This window comes from Rousettus aegyptiacus, unplaced genomic scaffold (assembly GCF_014176215.1).
Source record: "Rousettus aegyptiacus isolate mRouAeg1 unplaced genomic scaffold, mRouAeg1.p scaffold_m13_p_1, whole genome shotgun sequence".
In the NCBI taxonomy this organism is placed as follows: domain Eukaryota; kingdom Metazoa; phylum Chordata; class Mammalia; order Chiroptera; family Pteropodidae; genus Rousettus; species Rousettus aegyptiacus.
Genome location: NW_023416284.1, coordinates 158,850,462 through 158,876,101, shown reverse-complemented (window position 1 = coordinate 158,876,101; position 25,640 = coordinate 158,850,462). Strand labels below are relative to the sequence as shown.

The window sequence follows — 25,640 nt, the reverse complement described above, 5'->3', positions numbered from 1 at the left end:
CAAAGCAGTAAATTATTCCAACTCTGAAATACTCGAACTGTTTCTAAATTGCTATAGCCTGTAGCAAACCAGCAGGACTCTGTCCTCTAGTTTTTTCCATTCTTGCCTAGTTCCATGCTTAAACGAACGCCTTAAAACCAAGCATTAACATTTGCCAAGCATTTTGAAAACAAAATGCTGCCTAGTACAGCCATATGGGTGCCTGACTTCATTCTCTTTGACAATCTAGAATGAGGGGAGGAAACTGACACTTGATAGTGCCAATTGTTCTAAATATTCATTCACATATGAGAAAAAAATTCAAGATTGCTATTTAGGAATTAACTCATAGTTGAGATCATGGTGAGTTTTTAAATGGGCGGTTTAAAAATGTGTTTAGCTTTCTTAGGCCTCATGTGTTATCCACATACACATTTATATTCACTTATGTATTCCTCATTACTCCAAAGAGGACTGCAGTCAATAAAAATGTTTCTTAGAACAAAAAGTATTCCTTTGCTAAACTGCCTAGTGTTCTTGAGTTTTATTATGACCAGGTAGACCCCTATGCTAGCAAGAGGTATTCCATGTGAGAGCGCTTTATTTTGGGGGGGTAGATTCCTGAAAACATAAAAGGAAGAATGACGTGTGGCATTGCATTATAGTAGTATGAGAACAGCACAGCATATCTCCTTTCTGTGGTAAGTAGCCTTATAACCAAGTGACTGACGAGAAATGTTTGAAAATTGGTGATATAAATATTTAGGAAATGTTAATAGCCTCTCCTAAATATTTTTTTGACTTAGGAACTAACACTAAAAGAGTGGAGGAGGAATTATGTATCCACAGCATCCTGGTCATGGATGTAAATGAAATTCAGTATCTAAGCAGATTCACTTTTTCTTGATATACTATTTCTGTCATAGTCTGGCGATGGCTTTGATTTGAACAGCAATTACCGATAAAGAATTTAGCCTCAACTATTTAGAAAAATGGCTTTATTGAATTTACAAACAAGGCCCTACAATTTTCCATTTCCCTAGCAAGATATTAAATCAACCAACCTAAGCATGTCATCATGACTATAATTTCCGTGATGTGACATGACAGCTAAGATGTACTATGGTAATTTGTGAGAGCTTGCAATATTATTGGTAGTATCAAAAATTTATATGGTTCAGTTATTAAGGCAAATTGTTTCATTCATACTAAGATATCTGGCAGTAAACCACCAAGGGCTTCCACATTACATTAAAAAATGTCTTCCATATTCAAACAATTTGCACACCCCACTACCATTATTTTGTTCATTGAATGGAAATTGAAGCACACGCAAGCCCAGCTTTTTGATGTGAAAATGATCTGTGGGGGAATATGAAGTGCTTCATTGTGGGTGGTTATAAGAAACAGTTCAGCCAGAATAAGGGAAGTTATCTTTGGGAACCAACAACTACGAACAGGATGTCCAAATCTTTTGCTCTGATGCTATTTAATATCTCATTTGCTTGCTTTCCTTCTGTCAGTTTGATTTCCAGCCAACAGAAAGAAAAAGCATACAACCAAAGAAGAAATCATCAAAAATATGGTAAAGAATATTCTATTATAAGCTATACTTAAATAAGTTGCACTATAGTAAGAAAAACAAGACCTCTAAACCCATCCAATTTTGACCCAAGGCTCTTCTCTAAACTCCTCAGAGCAGGAAAAAAAAAATTGACAGTTTATTTAATTTTGGGTAATTTTAAGCTGTAGACATTCAAGTTTTATGAGTTCTTTTACTGGGAATACAGGAGGTTCCTAAATAGAACTGGATAGAATGACATCTTATTGTAATGGGCCTTGCAAATAAAAGTTTAATTGGAATTTTAGTTTAGCTGTAGAATTTTATGGAACATATACTGTCACTTTTAAAATACATATTTATTAAAAATGTGTTTTATTCATTTTTACATTTTTTATAATTGCCTCTGAAGCCTGTTAAAAATAAGAAACCGGCCATGAGTTAAAATTTCTTCAATTCGCTAAAACTACGAGTCTCCCATTAACTCAGTAACATATGAACAACTGAGTTTTTCTATCTCAATATTTACATGCTATGGCAAGAGAACCACTAACTATAAATACATTTTCAATTGTTTAACCAGTGAAGATTTCTTCAAAAGTAACACTTTATTCTTACAGATGAAGGCTAGGCTTAAATAACATCAATTTGCTAGGAGATTTTTCTGTGTATGATTAGATAAATTTAACTATCAGCTGACAAGGTATTAACTTTCATATAATAAGCAAGTGTTCATATCTAAAATTACTATACTAAATTTTGTTTCTGACACATTATTAGGCAAAATAAAATAAAATAAAATAAAAGCCAAGGCACCTATCTACATAGAGTTAATCCACAAAAGAAAAACAAAAAAAAAAGCACCTGTACCTCCGAGGCTGCTATGTTTGTTTATCTGTGTATATTTTTATATATGTGTGAGTGGGCTTTAAAACAAACATGTGCTTTCAATCTGGCACTTTTTTTAGGGTAGTTTTCTTTCTGAACTGTAGGGAATATGTTGTTTACATAAATTTCATGGAAAGTATTAAATTAGTTATGCAATAAATTTCATTTCCAATTAACATTCATACAAAATAGAAAAAGTAACTCTTTTGAGTATCAGCTTTGAAATGAAACAGAAACAGAAGAAGAAAATTTCAGTAAGTGTTCTACCATAGACAACTCTAGAAAAACAGTTGTTTTAAGTAAATGTAACATACTTTCTTCCAATATCTATAATTTGTTCTGCAAAACTATTCTAGAGCCTTCATTGATTGATTTGTTCATTCGAAAGTTTTACATAGAACATCAACTATGTAAGGGTATAAACTAGGGATACCGTGTCACCACGGAACATAGGAAAAATGTCAACACAATCTGATTTAGTTGGTCCTGGCAATCCAACACAGTATATATTAGATATTCTTATCCTTCATTAAACGAATACTAAATAAAACCTCTTCTCTTAATTGATCTGCAAAAGCAAGAAGCAAACACCATATGTACTTACTTTGTTTCCCAGATATGAATTTGGTGCACTCCAGTAGTACCCCTGGGGTAGGGCTCTGCGGGCCTCCACACTACTGATGCTGATCTGCTGAGGTGAATCTAAGTTGTCCTGCTGGGGAGCCACTCGAGTGCGGCCTGAGATGTCAGTCAGATACCAGCCACTCATGTCTAGTATCTTAAAGAAAACACACAATCATTGTTACTTAGGGAGGGGGCGGGGATCCATCCACTTCTTTCCTCTTTCAAATTCCTGTAGCACCCATTTATTTTTTGGATATTAAAAAACAAAACTATACAAGTTTACAAAAAATATGAGAGTTGTGAAGTGAATATCACTAAACTTATCATTTGATGTTCCTAGGAGTTTGGATGGTACTTACTATATAATAATCTGTTTTTATTGATCCAATACTTGTATTAAATTATGATTCCAAATACCTCTTTCTTGAGAATAGAAATCCATTCAAAATTATACAATGATTATACTGCAATATTAATTACCATATAATTGGACTTTGAATTTCATATTATTCGCTTCACTAGAATTCCCTATTGTTTATGGAAAAATAAATATTTCAAAAGATGTTACATATGTATTTGTGGAACAGAGAAAAAAAGAAATAAAATATGCAAGAGCCTGAAAAGTGGCTTTTCATTCAGTATATTCTCCCTTCCCACCTATTTAAATTTCTGCTTTGAGGCTTAAGAATGTTCGAATCCACCAGTATGTTGCTATAGCCACAGCTCACAATGCTGTACCTACTCTTCCTCAAGGGGTCAGAAGTGCTGTAGGAGCCAAGATGCTCAGCCCAGAATTGGAAGGAGCCTTAAAGGAGGACTTAGGGAAGCCATGATGATTTGCTTTTCTATCTTTATGCTCCAGCCATGGGTAAGCATACAACTACAGTTTTAATTTAAACTGTCAGGTCAAGACAAAACATTGGACACTGAGGAATAGAGCTACCACAGCCCACTGGACCCGTGTGAGCTGCTTGGTGTTGTGGACAATGAAAAGTAGAATTGTAATGGTAGAATTGTTGTGGACAATGAAAAGTAGAAATTGTAATGGATAATATATATATTTTTTAATTTCTTCATATAGAGGTCATTTGATTCTGTATCACCCAAAGCTATGGAATTGCTTTGAATCCCTTGGTAAAAAGAGAAAGAGAGACCAGATAAAAACTTACTGGGTAGGTAGACAATAAGATATATGCTACTTCCTTTTATTCCCTTTTTAATATCACCCTCCAGACATTCTAAGACAGGCCAATGTGACACAGAGGAAGTTCTTTCCAGAGGACTTACTGAAATGCAAATATCAGTAGACCTAGTTTCTTTAGACCAAGGCTGTGTGCTACCTCTATTCCTTTGCTAACCATGAAATTTGATTTATTAATGGGGCTGTCCAGAAAAAGAGAAAGTTAGATTAGATTTCCATTTGCTGTTGGTTCTCTGTTACCTGCTCCAAAGCAATATGTTCGATAAAATATGTATAGATTCAAATTTAGACATGAGAGTGCAATCAGAAACTACTCAGAATATTTCAGACTTGACTTAAAAGCAATGAAGGCAGAGAAAAAAAAATATGATCATTGTGTTAAGGATCAGTCAGCTGATTAAAGTTGAAAGGAAGGAAGATAGTTTATTGAAATAGTTATCTTTATAAAACACAACTCTAATCATCTCATTCCCCTGCTGAAATCAATCCTTCGATGACTCTCAAAGTATAAGAATCCAGCTTTTTAGCATACTCAACTCTGCATGGTGTAGTTTTTCATTTTCTTTCTAGGCTTCTCTTTCTCTAGCCTGTTTCCTGCTACTCTATACTCTTAAGAGCATCCACACAAGGTTATTTGAAATTCCCTGAAAGCCTCATTTTCTTTTCATACCTCTTCAAATCACTATCTGCATAGAGTTCAAAAGGCAATGGGAAGTGTAGTGGGCATTGGAGGAAGTAAGGTAAACATGTTTATGTTTATGTTAGAGGAATAAAATTCCAGTAACTACTACATAGGTTAACAATTTAAAATTTTTCAAATCATTTAAGAATGAAGATATTGTTCAAATTTAATGGCCCTTTTTAACAATGAAACAGCCCATTCACTATCAAAAATTGACTAAAGGTTGGTGGGTAATAGGTGTTATATATAGATATATAGATGAGTAAATTATTTTTCTTAATTTGTGAATGGAAATAGTGAATGGAATATGTAATTCTTAATATCACAATCTGATGCTTTCTATATTGAATTATTAGCCCTTAGGGTTAAAATGTTCATTTCACTACTGCTTCACATATTAATCATGGACACTAAAAAGGCTAGAGTTTACTTATTCTAAGAAGTACCCCTCTACACTGTGTTAGAATAAAACCTAAAAGGCTTTGATCAAAGATACATAAATAGCATTTGAAAAAAATTCCATCACTTCTTCCTGATAACTTTAAGTAGAAGCTCACTACAAGGAAAAAAAAAAAACATTAACTTCTTACAAAAGAACAAAGATAACAAGAAGGCCAATAGAACAGTGTGCAGAATTAAGTCTGTTGCTTACGCTGCCATAGGTCCAGTAGGAACTCTGACACCTGTTGGAAACCCCGGAGCAGAAACATTCATCACAACCTTTATGATTATCCTCTTGCAAATTGAAGAAGCCAGGTTTGCAGCGACTGCAGTCTCCTCCTTCAACATTCTCCTATAAATAAGAGAGGTGCATTAGCAATGAGAGGTACCCTTTAAAATTAAGAATAGTCTCTACCTGTTTAAGGAAAATAGAAACTGTATATTCTTCCTTTTATATCTCAAACATAAAGTAGAATGATATTTTTCAAAATTTGCTCAAAGTCTCTTTTTTTATTAGCTATATCCTTTTTAACTGCACTGATGGGATAGAATAACGGACACTAATCTACTGTAATAAAAGTTATAATTGTGATCTTCATGTATGTCAAGAGTATGGAGTAAATGTTACGACAAATACAATAAATTAAACTAATTAAAATCAGTTTGGTTCACCATTCTATTGCACTGAAGTACATCTTCTTAGAACACATTAAAAATGATAAACTTAAAGACATTAAACTAACATATGGATGTATAATATCTAGAACATTGGTGAAATACTTTTCACATTATATGTTAAAAATGCCTACATTAGAGGCAAGCATTAGAACCTGGCAGGTAGAAAAATTGGGGCAAATAGTCTGAGTTTTTCCTTACTGCGACTAAGTAGAAAAGGTGGAAAGTTTTCCCTGGTTAATTTTCATAGGGTTTCTTTTAACACAAAGGGATAGCCAGTTAATCATACAATAATATTATAGAAAAAAAAAATTCTCATTTGGTAATTGCTTTTCAGATTGGTTTCATTAATCCTATTCCGAGTATATTTGCTTATAGGTGGGCCAGGGAACGCTGACTATATGATGAAAAACTAGGAAGGGTATAATCTTTCAACTTAAAGAATGGTTAATCTAGACTAATAACTTCTAAATAAAGGCTCTTTGCTTTCCGGGAAACAGATTCTTAATATTCGTTGCACATGCATCTGCTCCACATTTTTCCTCTTCCTTGAATTCCTTTATTACCTCAATTCTGAAACTTTCCTTTTCCATAGATAACTTCTCTCTCAACTGTTTTCATGGCCCTTTATACACTGCTCTATTATAACCATAGAAAAAGCAAAGCTATTTCTTCTAAAATTGTTCTCTCCAGCTACACACCATAATCTTTTCAGAGAAAGAAACTCTGTCTTACTTATCTTTATGGTATCAGGAAATGGCAGGGTTCCTGGTAGAATATTGAGCACTAGTTTAATAAAATGTTATTAAGTTTAAAGGAATCTCTCAGTGGTCCTGTTTTTCACGCATAGTAAAATGTTGTATACATAGTAGATGTTTAATAAAAATATTTTTGAATAAACTAGGAATGGGCAGAAGATAGGAATGATAAAATCTGACAACATCTGAGGAAAAATAAGAGGCAAGAACAGCTTGAAAAATAGATAAATTTATAAGGATAAACACATAAAAAGGTTCTCCTTGTATCTGATAAAAAATTTATTTGAAATTAACTTTTTGACCCTTATTCTATGACCCACTTACAACTTCAACCACTTCTACATCGCTGGAGCCTAAACAAAGTGGTGTTTTAGGCCTGTTTCATGCGTCAAATTTAGCATCCTGATATGTACACAAATTGAATTATTGCCCCTGAAATTCTTGCTAATTTTTATTTCTAAGGTAGATTTCAGATATTTTAAAGTAATAGATGTCAGCAAAACAAATTAAACTAACTTTAGATTTATAGTGACAAACAAATCCCCAAAGCCCTGAAGTTGAAAGCATCTTCAGAAGGGTACACAGGCAGGGAAGATGAAACAGATCTATGATTATAATTTAGCTTATTCTGTTGAGGACACAATACAGCTGTTCTGTACACTGTGTTCTTATGTTTTGGGGCTAATCTACTTTTCATCTACTCTAATTTGACAGCTTGTAATACCACTTTTCTGAGTTCAATCACCAGAAAATATTGGAGATTAGTTATATTTTCCTTTAGCCCAATTTTAGCCTGGCAATATGACCTTGAAGAAATTATGATTAAATAACTGCAATATTCAATTTTATCTAATAACCTGAAACAACACATTAGAGTAAGAATTCTAGGAACCATAAAGATGAGATGGGTCAAGGTCTCTGTCTTTAAAAGCGAACAACTAGAGTTGGGTAAAAAGGTACATTAGTAATCAACTATAATGCAAGGTAGATTATAAATGCATCTGGAAATAAATTAAATTATGGGAACACAGAGGAGGGAGTTCTAATTCCTGCCATGAAGGCTTGAGGAGGCTTTACAATAGGAGTGGAATTTGACCAAAACCTTGAAATATGGTTTAAAAAATTTATCCTGTTGGTGGAAACAGAATGAGAGAGCATGTTAGCAAAGATACTGGGAACAAGAAATAATCCAAAAAGTAGAAAGTTCATTTATTACTATTTTTTCAAAACAAATATAGTGACTATTTCTTATATGCTAGGGACTTCACTTGGTGCTTTGGTTCCAGGGTCCCTGACCTTACATAATGAATCTTTAAGGCTACCCTAAGAGATAGGGATCTTTCCCCTTAGGAATTTTAAGGTATTAAAGATTATTCGGCAGGAGATAAACAAAACTATACCTGAGACGCATTAAATTGGTAGTAGCTGGTAAAATGTCTATAAAATGTGAGACACTGAAACAAAGTAATCTTATATTCTCATATGGTGCGATAAAGGGTTAATTCAAAGGGGTTGAGTGGTCAAACCCTGCACATTCCAAACTGAAAGACTGTCCCTTGACCAGCTCCTGGGAGATAACCTTTAGCCCTTAGAATATCCTGCCTGATAAGAGTGTCTTTGTATAACTGCCGGGGGGGGGGGGAGGTCACATGAGATATTTTATGCAAACAATGTGATTTATGATAAATGTCTAGTTTTGTTCACCTGGAGCCCTGGGATGCAGTTTGCAACAGTTGTTATCAGTTTGACCTCTGGGGGTTCTGGAAACTGAGTAGTTAACTTTAATCATATGAGTGCTCCATATCTTTGTGAATGACTCCCCCTACCCTCCCCCAAAAAAATCCTGGACACCAGGACTTGAGTGAGTTTCCCTGGTTGGTGACACTTTATATGTGTTGTCATACATGGCTCTGGTACTATTCTACCAGAGAGGATAACTGAAAGTTTGCACTTGTTCTCTCCTTCCTGGACTCTTTCCTATATACTTTTTGTTTTTGCTGATTTTAATCTCTATTCTTTAACTTTAATAAACCATAACCATGAGTGTAACAGCTTTTCAGAGTTCTGTGAGTCCTTCTAGTGTATCACTGAAAATGAGTGTGGTCTTGGGAATCCCTAGAACACCAGGGTAAAGATAATAAGATGTCTGCACCTATAAAAACAAGTTAGCCAAGTGGTAGTTTGCTTTGTTTATTGTCACGATCTTTCAGCCAACCTATTTTAAACACTGTTATAGGTCAGCAAGCTAATCTTATTCTACCTCCTCAAGCTCTTTAACCCTCTTTACAAGTAATTATCACCCCTTACAATATTTGCATAGACCTTACATACAATTGAAAAGCACGTCAGCTTAAAGCCACAGCTCCAAGTTTCTAGACCCCTACTATTTTAGTCCTGAGTCTAAACCATACTTTTTCTTTACTGAGTGGCAGCTCCTAATCAGGTTAAGATAAATTTATTCAATTGTAAAGTGCTTGGTTCTGATTTGTCTCAGCCTTTATAAATATTAACCCAAACCTAAAGAGTAAATATGGTAGAGTACCTACTTATATATCTGTCCTTATGGCCTAAAGTGCCTTCTGAGGCTGGTAGAAAGATGAAAAATCAGGGAGAAAATCTGTTTAGCTCGCTAGAACTCCGCTTTCTGGACATATCTCAACATGTATAGAATTAACGTTGTATGAGGTTCTATTTACTTCCTATTCCAAACTCCCTTGAGAAAATATATATTTAAGTAATTTCTTATTTTGAGATTGTGTTTCCAAAATTTTCTTTGAAAATAAATTTGTTTTAAGACAGTGATTACTAGTTAACATCACAGTTTAATATTTAATATATTTTAGAGTGACATATTCAAACACAGAAGCATAGTGTTCGGGTCTCTTATTGCACCTTCATAGAAACAGTTTTCCCACCTGCTATTAGTTTGCTAATATACATGATCTTGGCAGCCTGCCTCTCAATTCTTTTTATGGGTTCCTAGGTGGATAACTGCTTTTTCAAAACTTCTCTATGACTCATCAACAACTGTCATCCAGGAAGCATCTCTTGATTGTATTCACGGAAGGTCCACCTCTTGATTCAAATGGTTCAGGACTTAAATTTTTGATTCTCAGCTTGAGGGTGAACCAGCTCCTTTATAGGTAGATTCTATGAGCAATTTAATTCCCTTTGCTATCAATATAAAATTATCAATAAATGCTCTGTGCATTTCTTCTCACTGTTCCTATATTCTCTATTTACTCATTCATTTATCAAATCATAGTTGAGCTACTAATATAAGGCACACAAGATGCCAGAAAGAATATAAAAATACCCTCAAGGGGCTATAGCAAAAAAAAAAGTAAGTAAGTGTGGACAAATAAGAATAATACAAGGCAGAAGAAAGTCACTGCCCAAAGAGTGGTAATGAGCACATGCTCTGGATCTAACACGAAATTCATCACTGGAATCCTCTATCCCTCTAAAGGAAAAATAAGACAAGAGCTATAAGGCCGAGAGATGTATCCCAAGGCGAGATGATATGATCAAAATAGGCTGCTGCAGCACTGTTCTCTCTGGTTGGAACATTTCCCAATGTCAGAATGCCTACTAAAATAAAGGTCATTCATTAAAATAAATACAAGCATACATACATACAGTACAACCAATATTTTTTCTCTTTTCTTACCTTTATATTACAGGGGCTCAAAACGCAAATATTTTATAAATTACCACCATCCAACTTAGTTTAAAAAGCATCAATATGAAAATAATTGATCCTAAATATTAATGATGACGGTGAGAATTTGCAGTTTCCAGCCCAAATGCCATTTAGTCATAAGATTTCTCTCCCCTTTAGTTATTATTTTATCACTTCTTTGTACTGATTGATATTGAAAAGAGTTACAGTTGATCCTTGAACAACATGAGTTGGAACTGTGTAGGTCCACTTATACAAAGATTTTTTTTTCAATAAATATACAATTAGCCCTTCAGATTCCTGAGTTTCGCATCCTCATACACAACCAACTGTAAATCAAAAACAATATTTTCTCCGTGGTTGGGAATTCACATATGTGAAGGGCTCACTATATGTGTTGTTCTAAATTGTTTTATATAAGGACTTGAGCATCTGCAGGTTTTGGTATCCACCAGGGTCCTGGACCAATTCCTTACAGAAAACAAGGGGCAACTGTAGTTAAATGTTGTGGGAGTCAAAGTTATACATAAATTTTTCATCATGTGGGGCTCAGTTCCCATAGCCCCAAGAGTCAACTGTATTAACATAAATTTTAATAAACTTTTTAAAAAGTTGTTTTAACTGTTTATCTAAAGAAAATGAAGTCTAATCTATTCTCTCAGCATTTCAAATGGGCAATTTGGGTCAATCCAGTAAATTTAATATTTTGTTTACTGAGATTCCGATGATGATTCTTTCTAATTTACAATTTAATGATCATTTTTACACCCAAGCCTATGAAGTAGGTAACTTCCAGAATGCTCTAGACTTCTACTCTAAAAGTTAGTATTCCCTTATATCACCATATTTTCTTAAAACAAAATATTCTACTTTCTTGATTTTTAAATTGTTATTATAGTTGGTATAGTAACAAAAATTTAATAGGTACTAATAACAGTCAGTTATTTTTCCATTTTAAATAATTATCCATATAATACATATTTTTATTTGTTTGCATATTGTGATAATAAAAAGTGTCAGTTCACTTTAGACCCGTGGTTCTCAATTTAGTTTTCATTATCACACCCCTAAGGAGCCTCTTCAGTCATTTTTTTCATAATCATCTCCACCATGAAATTTTAATTTGATAGCTATATTGTATATACAAATACACTGTGTGAATGTTTGCCTTATATATAAAACGAAAATGATATTTTTGCCTCCCTAAATCAATTTTTATTTTCTTAGGGGGAAATGCATGCTTTAGATACATATTTTGTTTGAATATATTTAGCTAAGTATCTAATTACATATATGTGTTCTACCCTGTAACAAATTGATAAAACCTTCTCTTTTTTTCTTTGGTACTCTTTTCCCCTAAAAGCAAGGTTGAATCAGAAAAACCTTACTCATTTTTTTTTTCCCTTGCAGTCAGATACTGTTGGGTTGACATCAATTTTCCTTTTGCTATAGTTTCCTCAGTACAGTTTCTCTCTAGAGAAATAGTCACAATAGTTTCCCTGTATTCTTCCCCATGAAGCTGTCTGCTTATAAATTAGGTACAACTTCAGCAGCACATGTTTAACTGTGATTGTTAGTCAACTGGGAATTCTATTGACAAAGTTACCAGGAATATCTCCAGTGACATTTAAGTAATTTTGTGATAATTGCTTCAGGTGTTTTGCAGTCATGCTTGTTTTTATTTGGGGGGAGGGGAGTATTTTTAATCAATTATATATTTTCCTCTGTTACGGTCTTCATTCTAATGCATCCTCATATTAACAAAAGAAGGATGATCAGCTAATAAGCAGTATTTGTTAGTGTTTACTTTTTAAATATTTTTCTCAATATAAATAATAAATGGTTTATTAGGAAGAGAGAGAAGAAAATAAATAAAAATTAGTTCTCACTTTTCACAGGCTTAGCTTTAATATTAAAAAAATGACAATATTTTGAACTGTAGCTGTTGCAAGGACAGATTTCTACATGTGCTTTTAATGCTAAAAATTTTACATCTGTAACTTAAGTTTGGGATCAAATATATAAACTGAATGCCTTTTGTAGAAATGCTTAGATTTTGAGACTGACAAGTTAATGAGGTGATCATTCCTGTGCTTAAATGAAAAATAGGAGGGAAATAAAAGAAACTAAAATGCTAGCATCACCATAAAAATCCTATTAGGAAGAGGGAATGGAAACTTATTTTTACTTGTATAAAGCAATATTAATAAACACAAAAAGGATTTCAGAAGGCATTTAGGATTATACTTAAGTTTGATTTTATACAAGGCTTCAATGTGATAATTACACCTATAGAGAGTTAGGCAGGAAAAATTTAATATCATCATTTTCCAGATTAAGAAATATGAATTGGACAGTTTAAATGACTTTCAGAATTTTTACGTTTTCTTCCTTCTTTCTTTTTTTTTATGTGTGTGTCACTGTGTTATCTTTTCATTGTTTAATGATGAAGAAAATACATAGGATCCATAGCATCGCAGAATTGAGACAGACATTAAATAAATAGGAGTGGAAATTGTGCAAAAGATAATAAGGGAAAAGCAAAAGGTGTTACAAGTGATTATAGCAGAAGAATGATTTATACTGGGGAATCCAAGACAGTTTCGCTGAGAAAGTGGAACTGAACCTTGAAAAATGCTTCACTAAGCAAAGAAAGAGGGCTGGAGGTGAGGTTTTCCCCACAGTTGGACTAGAACCCATAAAATTCCAGAGTTTGGTGGTTCAAGGAATTTATAAGGCTGGATTACAAGGACTGAATTTCAAGAACATTATGGAGAGGTAAGTCAAGGTCAAATCACATATTTTTGTGTGCCAGGAAGGACTTAATGAAAAGTGCAATATAAAACTCAAAGCAAAGCAAGATGAAAATATAGACTGATTTTCAGTCTTTTACTTCATTATCTTTCTATTATAAGACTTCAGTAAAAATAAAAGCCCATGTTCCTACAGAGATCAAGGTCAATTTATATTATTTATCAGAGTCTGCAATCCAACTGACTTTTAATGGATAACATCACACCGAACTTCAAAATAGTCAATTTCTAGCATGTGGTACTTAAATACAAGGGTCAGAACAGCATTTACAGTCAATTGACTTGTCATATACTTGAGATTGGCTTGCCTCTTGTAATTCATAAGAATCTATAAAAATTCCAAATATTTTAACAATGCATAAAAATCAGTAAATATTTTTGAGTCTTGAGCTAGCACTATTTTCATATTTTAAAATATAATTAAAATAATGTTTATTAATATCATCTAAACAAGTAAAAAACAGAAAATCTATGTGCTAAGGTGATAGTAGTTGATATTGTATTAATTTCATATACTTTTCAAATTAAGAAATCCTTTTTTCCATCAATTAAAGAAATTTCAGAGTAGGAATTATTTTAAAACACTAGAAAAGGACACATAATATGACAATTACCCATTATCTACAATGTTAAGGTAAAAAATAATTTTTTTTCATGTATACTTCAGATATATTTTTTCTTTTTCTTTTATTATTATTATATTATTATTATTATTATTATTATTATTATTATTATTATTTATGCCTATAGCACCTAGTCTTCTGAGGTGGTCTCCCATTCAAGTACTAACCAAGGCCCAACCCTGCTTAGCTTCCAAGATCAGACGTTGGACTTGTTCAGGGTGGCATGGTCATAGACCACTGGGGCATGAACCCAGGACCTTCTGCATGTAAAGCAAATGTGCTGACCACTACATTATAGGACCATGTCCCAGATGTGTTTTTAAAGAATAACATTTAAGCATATTTGAGTCTCACTTCACTTTCGTCTTGTTCCCTTCCCTCATTCTCTAGAGGTAACTTCTATTCTGAAATTAGTACATATCGGTATATTTAAAAATTTAAAAATTATATATACTTGTGTTTATACAATATGAAATTGTTTTATGCTTTCTCAACTTTACATAAATGAGAACATAATGGCTTTTATTTTCTGAAGTTTCTGAAATTTATCAATTTTTGTATAGGTGGGCCTATTATACTCACTCGAACTGTTTCTTGTATGAGACTCTATGAATATATTACACTTTATTTTATTGATTTTTGGATATTTAGATTTCTTCTCATATTCATTATAACAAGTAGACCTTTGTTGAACATCTATTATATGCTTCTTTCTATATAGTGAATGAGTTTCTTTAGGGTAAATGTCTAGCATTTGGAGTTGGTGGCTGTGGGAGTTTCAATATCTTAATGATACTAGATAATGCCATATTGCCCACCTCAGGTTGTAGTATTAATTCATGCCAGTAACAGAAGTGATAAACATTTCCATTTCTCTAGATTTTTACCAGCACTTGGTATTATCAGCCATTTCCCCATGTAAAATTTATATTCATCAATAATCTTTAAAAAAATTATCTCCATTCTAAAATATTTATTTCTAGGTACTATATAGTTTTTGTTGCTATTCTAAATATTTTGTATTATATCTTCTACTTGGTGATCACTGGTGTATATGTATAGAAATGCTATTATTTTTTAGAAATTGATTCTTGTATTCTGCAATCCAGTAAAATATTTCTGGGTTTGATATTCTTACTAAAGTATATGCACCATTAAGCAGTTTTTTCAATAAAGTGATGGTAAACACTAATAATAGTCTTATTTTTTTTGTAGTTTTAACATTTTTCTCTCTATCTTAACTAGTGGGCAGGTTTTCTACTATGAGCACTGATGATGGATTTCTTCTTTATCTTCTTCAAACTGAGAATGTATAATTTTCTTTAATTCTTGATAATTCTTTTCTCCATTATTTCTTGAATATTATTTCTCTCCATTTCAGATATACTCTTCTTTGGCAACTCCTGATAAACATGTTGAATTTGATCATTCTATCAACTATGCCATTCAGAATCTCATATTTTTGTTTCTTTACCTTCCTATGCCAACTCATAGATAATATCTTCATGTCTGTATTCCCAATTTTCTATCCAACAGTTTCTAATTCTCTAGTTCAATCCATTCTTTAAATTTTAAACTTCAATAACTGTATATACTTTTTATTTCTAGAAGTAAATTATATTGACTTCTAAATATGGAATTTTTATTTTAATATAGTACCCTCTATTGTATTATTTTTCCTAGTCTTTCTTTTACAATTTTATCTTCTAACCATGTTTTCACAATTATACACTTTTTAAACATATTTTGATGATATATATGATAAAATATGATTACACATTTTACATTTATATAATTTCTTTATCGTACTCTTTCTAGTTCTCACTGTATAAATATTCTGACTTTTGGAGCTTCTGATTTCCTTTTGTGCAGTGTACAACTTTATGGTGAGCTCATTGTCATCTGAGGCTACACTTTATTTCCTATGGGAATACTATTTTCCTGACTTGCTGAAGAATTCTAACACATGAAGAGAGAATAAATCCGACCTCATTCCCATGTGGCACATAGATTTGGGAATTTGAGTACTCCCAGTACATTGATTTTTTCCCCCCGCCTAGAGCCCCAAAGGAAAGAGAGTTTTTTCTCTGCCACTCCTGACTTGTAGGTGGAATTTTCTAGTGCCTGTTCCATTGTTTTACTGTCACGGGGTATTTCTAGAGTCCAAGTTTAAGTGAATTCAGTTCCAATTTCCCTCCATGAGTCCAAATCTTAATGTTAAATTTTAGAGGAGCCATTAAAACCCCAACCTTTAACCTTCATCTTAGTATTAAACCACCCTTCATCCCAAACCCCATGAACTTAGTTGCTCAGATTTTCTCGATCTTATGCATAGCTTAGATTTCTCTCTTGTGTGGCATCTAAGAAATTCTCTTTATTTCCTGAGTCAACGTGTTTACAAATTTATTTGTTTTGCTCAGCAGATTGTATTTAAAGGGGCGGAAATGAGAAAAATGATGTCTACTTTTATAAGTATGGCATTTTACCAGAACTTCACTTATTTAAAAGTTATAATAAATTTAGGCCCAAAGTGCTGCCTTAAAATGTCTACATATTTCAGTAAGCATTTTTTCCTAATAAAAATTATGAAAAACTACTATATATTATAGTGTGAGGGAATAAATGGACAAATGTTTACTGGTTCATACATATTTTAGAGATGAACACTTATATAGATATCATTTTATTTGAATTTAAGTCTCCAGTATCGTAACTTCTCAATGACATTTTGCTTATTAAATAGAATTTTTACTGATGTTGTTCTATATAATCATTTTACACTTATGTCAAATCATGTATTTTTGTGAAACAGAATGAACTATCACATTTCACTCTACATTAGCATCTTTTCAGTATTTAAATTGTAAGAATATTTTGTTGAAACACTGGGTAATTATTCTTATAAACAAGAGGCTATAGGCAATTATGATACACTACATTCACACATATTGTGATATAATTCTTTGCTTATATGCATATAATTCATGGTTTTTAAAATTATATAGCTATTTAATGAAACTTCTTTTTTTCTGCAAATTTTTATCCTAAAACATAGTTTATAAGAGTTTATAAAACCTCTGTTTAAAATACCACACAGTTGAAGACCACTTCTTTTCGATGTTAGTTACTTAATTTTTCCTTCTCTTTTATGATTTCTTACTGTTCATTGTTGTGCTTTAATTGTCTGTGTAGAGCATCAAGTGTATCTTAGGAGGCATTTTTTCTTATGATTGTAATCACTCAGGTAAAACACTAAAGCAGGCAGCAGGCAGTAGCCCAGGGACTTTTCCCCCTCTGAGCTTTGTAATGGTTACAGCTCTCTTGTTCTTGTCTTTTTAGTTATCGTTACCAAAGAGAATGACCAAAATGAGGCCTGCCTCCTTAGCTCATTTGTTACTCTTTCCTTAATACCAGGCATCTCTACTGTATAAATGACAGGTATATGTAAATGTTCCCTTTCTTTTTTTTCCAGTGTGATTTTCTATATTCTAGAAACTAGGGAAGTTACTCTTCCATTTTAAGCTCAGCTGGATCTGTCCTTTATTTAAGAAAGCAATAAAGTGTTGAGATTTCTGTGGAGTTTCAGAAAAGGAATCAGGCACACACAAGATGTGTTTTGGTAAACATTACAGATTTACTAAGAGCCTATAGGATTCCCCCAAAAGACATAGGGGATGCAGAGGAGTCTCCACTCCCCTTTCCACAGACTACTGGGCAATATGGGTCTACTACAGTAACTTTTCATTTCAGATAAGATTGAAATAAAATATACTAGATCTAGAAAATTAACTATGTTGTAATACATGACAACTCCTTAACATAGATTGTAGAATTTTTGCCTGTTTAAGTTTACAGGAGTTGATATAGCCCAAGATACGTACCTAAATTACCCCTGATGTAACATACTTATTATGTAACTATATTTAACTTGATATTTTAGTCATTCTTATTCCCGAAAATATACATTTAACATTAATACTTACATTTACTCCTTGTGTTATGGTTTACTGTTTGTGTACACATGCACACACATATAACTGTAAACATATCATTTATACCAATTAGATAAGCCTAATGAATTAATAAAGAAAATGCCTTAATAAGGTCCCATCTAAAATTGAAAACAAAGGGAAAAAAAGGAAAACAAAGGGAAAAAGTAACATTTATTTTTATATTAGTATGGCATGCTAAATTTCAATGGCTTGTTCATTCTCTCAACTAATATAGCTTACACTGTCTGAGTCAAACGTTTCGGTACTAATTACTATAGTTATAGAAAATTAGTTTTATCATTTAAGACTTGTGCATGCCTCTATGTTTCCTCTATATGTATAAGCTGCAGGTGTAATTCATCTTTTGGTGTTAACATGGTGAGCTATTAGCTGAGCATATACAACAAAGTTGCATTTCTGAAAGTATTTTGGGGAGGAAATAGTGTGCCTTTAATCAATGCCACTAGCCCTTACTATGATTTTCATACTTAAATGGAAGAGTTTAAATATGGTACTTTCAAACATATCTGGGTTCAAACTTCAGAAGATAATTTAAAAATCCAGAATGAAACCCTTGACAATTATTTTCAGAATTAGATACAAAACTAGAGTAGATTTGACTGTACTGTCGTTTTAAAGATTACTATTTTTAGCGCTATGTACTTTTAAATTACATTTGATTAGTAATAGGAAAAAGTGTTTTTGCTATAAATGACACAGATTCTTAAGGTGACCTGTCCTCTGTGTATTTGCTGGTTTTTAGACAAATGGCAGGTGTCTTGCTGCAGTGAACCTGATAGGCTTCTAAAGACACTTATAAGAGTGCCACATATGGAATAGATAGCTGATATTTACTGGAGAAGTTTTAACAATTGCTTAATGCTGGTGACATATCAGAGTAGCCAAGAAAAATAACCTTCTGTCTTGAAAAAATAAACAGTGTACCTTGCAGTTGCAAGGTCCCAAACAAGGGTCCTCATTCATGCTTCCTTCACCACTGCAGTTACAGGGTTTACAGTCTGGGTAGCCAGTGTAACCCCTGGCACATCGGTCACAGCTCACCCCGCTAAAGCCAGGTTTGCAATGACAGGATCCAGGTGCTAGACCTAAAGGAAGATGAGCCACAAATCAACATTTTTAAGACAAATATATAATTTAGCTCCTAAGCTTTTAATTACAGTAGACTTTAAAAATCTATTTTCACACAAAAATTAGATTCATAGTGTACATCACAAAAGAAAAGCTAGAACCAAAGAATATATAGAAGGTTTAATTAGCAGCTGGCCAGGATTTGCATACATAGCATTTTCTAAGTACCTTTAATATTGTTTGTAAGAGTTAAAAAAAAAAAAAAAAGAAAATCTCATATCTACCAAGATTGATGCTACAGAAAAAAACTACTGCAATTATCAAGGGAGAATTTCCACTAGTCTGACTGATGACACTAGATTAAGAGTAAGCAATATGTGCAAAGCTGTTGGCTTATAAGACATGATGGAAAAGTGCCTTGGGAATAAAACTATACTACTTAAAACAAAAATTTAACAGCAATATAAGTATAACATCACTTAGTACAACAAAGAAAATGCTCAGAGCATTCATAGTAATGGATATTTTGGTGATAAGAAAATAGAAGAGGGAAATGAGAGTAGTTTAAATTTATTTTTTCTTTTTAAATAGAGAAATGCAAAAGCCGGCTTTTCTTGTATTTGATTAGAAAGATAGAAAAAATGTAAGCATGAATGAATAAATACAAGTTATAGGCCTTCAAAATCTGCAAAGATATAAGAGCAAGTAAGTAAAATATAGTCCACTCAAAAAAAAAAAAAAAGAGAGAGAGAAGAAAAAGTAAAGGAAACATTATGATAAGAAAGCAGAAAGCAGAAAGACAGGAAGAGTGTCAAACATATATATTAACTAAATATGAGTAAGTTCGATGGTCTCACTGTTTCTATTAAAAACATGTGCATGTAATGTTCACAAGAGATACAGAAAATGATGAGAAATATTCAAAATAAAAGAATGTAAATATACATTAGGAAAGCACAGAGAAAAATAAAAACTGTCGTAGTAATATAAATAAGGGCCAAAGTAAAATTCAATTAAAATAGATTCAATAGGACAAGCTCTCATTTTACATTGACAAGAATACAATAAAAATATGATTTAAGTTTTTATTATTTATGCTTCTAATAAACACAAATTATAAGTACAAAAATATATAAATAATTAAAGATATTGGAAATAAAAAAAACCTGTCCAAAACCAATGACTGACAAAAGCAAGCAAAAAAGTGTATCTTAAACAAAACTAATCAAGGAAATCAAAAGAGGACAAATGATTAAAGAATTACCACAAAAATATTTTAGTACTAGTTAATTTTTACTGAATGTTTATAAAGTTTGAAACTTATGGGCCATATAAAAATGGAAGGCTGAATAAAAAATGGAAGGCAGTGTAATTCAGTTTATGCAGCTAGTAAAAACTTGATATCAAAATCTAATAAAGATAAACCAAAATAAACATAATAACAGCTAACACTTAAATCATACTTACTTGATGGTAGGAATTATACTTAGCATTATATATTACACATAGTGTAGAAAGTTAAGTATTACTACAGAAAATGTGATTTAGTTGTTCCTATAAAAAAATAAAGGATGGTAAAATTTAAAATGACTTAAATAATTTACTATTTGAATATTAAAATAATCAGATTTTTAATATTTTAGAATTTAAGATCATATGACTTAACTTAATAATCCTATAGTTTTATGAAGAAAGCAGGTAAGCTAAATTATGCCAAAGAAACATTACCAGCCTTTGTAGCATGTCCTATTTTAGTTCTTACAAAGAAGAGAAGAATCCACTTTTAGAGATATAAAGAAACTGTTTCAGATGTATTCCATGAATTTTCTGCTTAACCTTGACAAGTAACTCTCCTGGAAGTAGCTCCTAAACACTTCATACCAAGGAGAATTTTTTGACATTTGATTCCTTAATGTTTGAAGTTTATCATGAATTTGAGTCCTCGAATTCAATATTTGGCTTACATTAGTGTCAGCCTCTTTTCCTCCTTAAATCCATGACTGCTACTTTTTTATTCTTTTATATACACTCCTTACTTTCCATATTATTGACTACAGCTCAGTATGTGATCTCTTCTAATTGTTCTCATTACAGTGTACATATCCTTCAATAAATGCTATATTTTCATCGTAGAAACAACGGAAGCTACAAAGCAATCTAATAAATAACTAGACATAAAAAATTACATATATCACTAATTTTTGATTGACAGAAGAGGTATATGCATAGATATGTAAATATGTATATGTAATGCAAAATAAATGATTCGTCTCTTCTTGCTTTTAAATAATTATACTTAAATATGTAATTCATTATTGAGATGAATTTAAAAAAAGAAAAAAAAAACTACTGCCTGGAGCGAAATTTGAGTGATATTAGAAGAAATTTATATTACATGAATGAAATTCACTGCAAAATGTTTTCCTTAAAAAAAAAAATCATATTTGGTTTTTAGTTGTCTTTGTATCAGAACAGTGTCCTCTATTATGGCTCTCACCTCGCCGAGCATGTTTTTCATCCTTGACACAGACTTTATTTAAGGAACCAATTGAATTACAATAGCATGGCTGGCATGGTCTTGAATACTTTGGAGATACCTAAAAAAAATATTAAAATGTTTTTAATCAAGTGTAATAAAAACACCAATATTTTTCAATTCAGTAAATTTTAAGAACAAATTAATTGTAATAATACACAGTAATGAATTATGCAGAGAAAATTATAAGAAATTATCTTTAACACATGTTTGCAACTTCTAAAATCTATTTCTTGTAAATGAATATGCAATAGTAAAGAGGGCAGTACAATAAACTCCTATATATTTGTTACCTAGATTCAAAAATTATTAAGATTTTGCTATGTAAGTTTTATCAGATTTATCTTGATTTTACTCCCTAATTTTTCCCCCATTAAGCAATGTTTCACAGAAAAACTGACAATTAGACTGGAAATTAAAGAATGAGTAGGAATCTGAAAGTAGAATTGGGAGGACTTTCCACCCAGAGAAAATTACCAGAACAAAAGAAAAAAAATAACCTCTGTGGGGATATGGCAAAAAATTTATTTTAGATAAAATCTTGATTCTTATAAATATGATTTATGATTCCCGTGGTGAGCTTGAGTAGCCAAATCCTCCTAAATCATTATCTCTCTTTGTAGTAGTTAGGAAAAACTACCTGAATTGTTGATGAGGAAACCTTCTAACATATAGATTCTATGAATATGTCTACTTTACACTTGATTTTTAACTTTATTAAAATAAAAATTCAGATTCCTAATTAAGTCTCAATGTAAACATTAATATATATGTATATGCATGGATTTGTTGTGTGTATGTATACACACACACATACACATGAATACATATATTTATTTTAACTATTAAACATGCATTTAGTAGACAAATCTAAATTAAATTTTAGGACAATAATTTTAAGAATATTATACAGATTAAGTTATTTAGCTATCAAATAGCACAAGGATGGACAAATGAATCCATGGAATAGAACTAGAGCTCCAAAAATTTAACCCTAGAAATTGACCCATATGATCGACTGATTTTCAATAAATTCTTCAAAGCAATTGGAAGGAGAGAAAGGAAGTATTCTCTAAAAATTGGTGCTAGAACAATAGATAACCTTGCAGATCTCAATCATTACATCACACCACACACAAAAATTTACTTGTGTATGGACTGTAGCCCTAAAACTTAAAATGTTTTTAGAATAAAGAACATTTCTACTTAAACAGACTCTTCACAAGAGAAGATATAGAAATAGCCAATAGTACTTAAATAAAAATTATATTCATGATGAGATAATTGAATTCATAATGGAACATCTGCTGTAAGACCAAACATTGATGGAAATGGCTTAGTGATTGCCAAATACCCACTTGCCACACTTACTATACCCACACCCACTAGAATGGCTAATTCAAAAAGATAGTCAACACCAAATATTAAAAATGATACGGAAGAACAGTAACTCCCATACATTTTTGGTAAACATGTACAATTTTACTACGAATTGAGAAAAATGTTGGCAGTTTCTTACAAAGTCAAATATATCCCTATCCTATAAAACAAGCATTCTACTCCTAGACATTTACACAAGGTAAATAAAACATGACCACAAAAGATGTACGCAATTGTTCTATAGGAGCTATTTAAAAAATAGAAATGACCCAAATGTTCACCAATAGGTGAACGAATTAAAAATTATGGTACATTCATGCAAAGGAACACTGTTCAGTATTTTTTTTTAAAGGAACTATTGATTCAGATAAAATGGATAAATTTTAAAATGTTATGTTGAATGAAAGACACTAAGGTGTATGTACTTTTTGATTTTATTTTTATGATATACTCTAAGAGGCAAAACTAATTTATGTTCTAAAAATTAGAACAGAGTTTGTCTGGGGGCAGGATATTGACAAATGAAGCACAGTGGAACTTTCTGGAGAGATGGAAGTGTTTTGTATCACATCCTCAAATATTTATATCTGTTACCATTATGAAACATTCCTGGTCACATTTTAGAATTTGAAGTCTATCAAAATTATTTTTTCCATATAATACAGCTTTGTGTGAAAAAAAAAAAATAACACTTCATGGGGGGAAAAAAAAAAAGCATACTTTACCCCTTTGGGTCTGAAGAAACCATCAGCACATGTTTCACAGTTTATACCAGCGGTGTTTTGGGTACAATTGATGCACACACCCCCTCCGATGTACTTCCCATGTATATTTAAACTCAGATTTCTTCTAGCAACATTTTCATCATAATAGCATTCTTCAGCTTTCCCATGACAATTGCATGCTGCATTAGAGAAAAATAAGTTCATAAATATTAATTTCAGGTTTCAGATATTTTTAAAAATTATTTTCTATTATATAATAATTTTTATACTATATATGCTATGTATAAATAATCAGTACAAAAGTATCTCAAAGGTATTTGGATTTATTGGCTATATTAGTAAATTCACGCTTTTTAATGGAACTTGAAATAATTAAAATATATAAATTAAACTGAATCATATGAAATTGCCAATATTTGACTGATTTGATTGTATGAAATTGAAATTTCATATGGTTCAACCTACAATTTCCTATTATGAAAAACAATAAATTATTGAACTATAGCTCTGAATAAATAATATCCAGGTAATAGGTAATGAATAATTATTACATGTGATTCTCTGTGTTAGATCCTGAGTAAAAAAGAATATTTAAGATATAGTTTCTTCCTTTTACTACTAACAACTAAAACAGGGTTTGTTTTATATATATATAATGAACCATGTTCTGTTCTGTTTATTATCGCTGATTTTAATTCTTGAAATAGCTTTATGTGTCTGGTACTATTATTAATCTCTCTTCACTTATTAGGAACCAGAGGCACAAAGAAGTGAAGTAACTTGTAAAAGGTAACCAAATCAATATTGCAAACCACTCTGAAGTCAGCCTCCAGAGTCTCCACAATTAACCACTGTTCCAGTGCCTTTATGTTCTATCGAATGAGAGAGAGATATGATGTATGATAAGTGCCAAATAATCAGGACAAAATGAGAGCTGCTTTGCTTAGCGGCTGAGATCATGCTATTTTGCAACAGTTCTGGATTTAGGTGTCCTCTCTACTACTTTGTAGTCATGTGATGCAGGGAAATTCTTAATTGCACTGAGGCTCCATATCCATGTCAAAATGATCAATAATAATTACCAGATATTTAAAAGCATTAAGTGAGAAAACACATGTAAAATCATTAATATATGGTTTAAAAATAAGTTCTCAATTGATATTTCCTCCTTCCTCTTCCTCTTCTCCTCTTTTTCATGTCACTTTATAAAAGTTCAGAGTAGTGAAAAAATCACTTCCCCAGAAAGAACTTGATAAGGCTTTGAAAAATAGGAAGAATTTATTTATGATGGGAACTAGGGAAAAAATATTATGCTAAGTGTCTTTCCTCAAATGTTGAGTTTCTTAAGTGTCCTCATATTGATTTCCACATATATACACGTGTGTGTGCATGCCACACAGGTCAATTTCTTTTTTTACTTCCCCCCTCCATAAAAGTGGACATTTATATACTGTTCTGACCTGTTTCGTTTTACTAACAGTAAATAGCAGAGCTCTTTCTCTAGTAGTATATCAAGTCACTATCAGTGGGCAGTTACATTATTTCCAGATTTCTCCTTTACTTAGGAGAACATGGAGGTGGGGGTAGGAGTGGGGGTTCTAATGTTAGACTGCTTTCCACTTGAAGGCTTAGAGGAGAAAATTCAAGCTTCAGTGTCATTTCAGTACTTATCTCTTATGGTTGCTTTAGAATCCAATACATAGCACAATACCTGACATAGTAAAAAATACTCAGCTCCATAAATGTTAGTAGAAGTAGTATTAACAATTGTGTGGTAATGGCAAGGATCATGACTATATGCCCTGAGTGAATCTACAGGCTAGACTCCTGAAAGTACAAATTCTAGTTCAAGCGGTATGTAAAATTTTAATTTTAATTAGCTTGAAAATTTCCCTTCCAAGAATTCTGTGTCAAATTACTCTCTCTCCAATAATGATGATAAAATTCTACCCCCATAGACTCACCAACATTGTATCAACCACTTTAATGCA

The 25,640-nt window shown here is 32.0% G+C and overlaps 1 protein-coding gene across 6 annotated transcripts in view; it reads right to left on the bottom strand.

The window, feature by feature from the left end:
• LAMA2 (laminin subunit alpha 2) overlaps window positions 1–25,640 on the bottom strand; it is a 485,514-nt gene that overhangs the window by 257,873 nt on the left and 202,001 nt on the right. For all 6 annotated transcript variants that reach the window (XM_036217753.1, XM_036217800.1, XM_036217769.1 and 3 more), the window contains exons 8-12: window positions 23,650–23,828; window positions 21,506–21,605; window positions 18,865–19,025; window positions 5,588–5,728; window positions 3,033–3,206 (exon numbers count right to left, since the gene is read on the bottom strand). In XM_036217753.1, coding sequence (XP_036073646.1) covers window positions 3,033–3,206; window positions 5,588–5,728; window positions 18,865–19,025; window positions 21,506–21,605; window positions 23,650–23,828 — 755 coding nt within the window. The remainder of the gene's footprint in view (window positions 1–3,032; window positions 3,207–5,587; window positions 5,729–18,864; window positions 19,026–21,505; window positions 21,606–23,649; window positions 23,829–25,640) is intronic.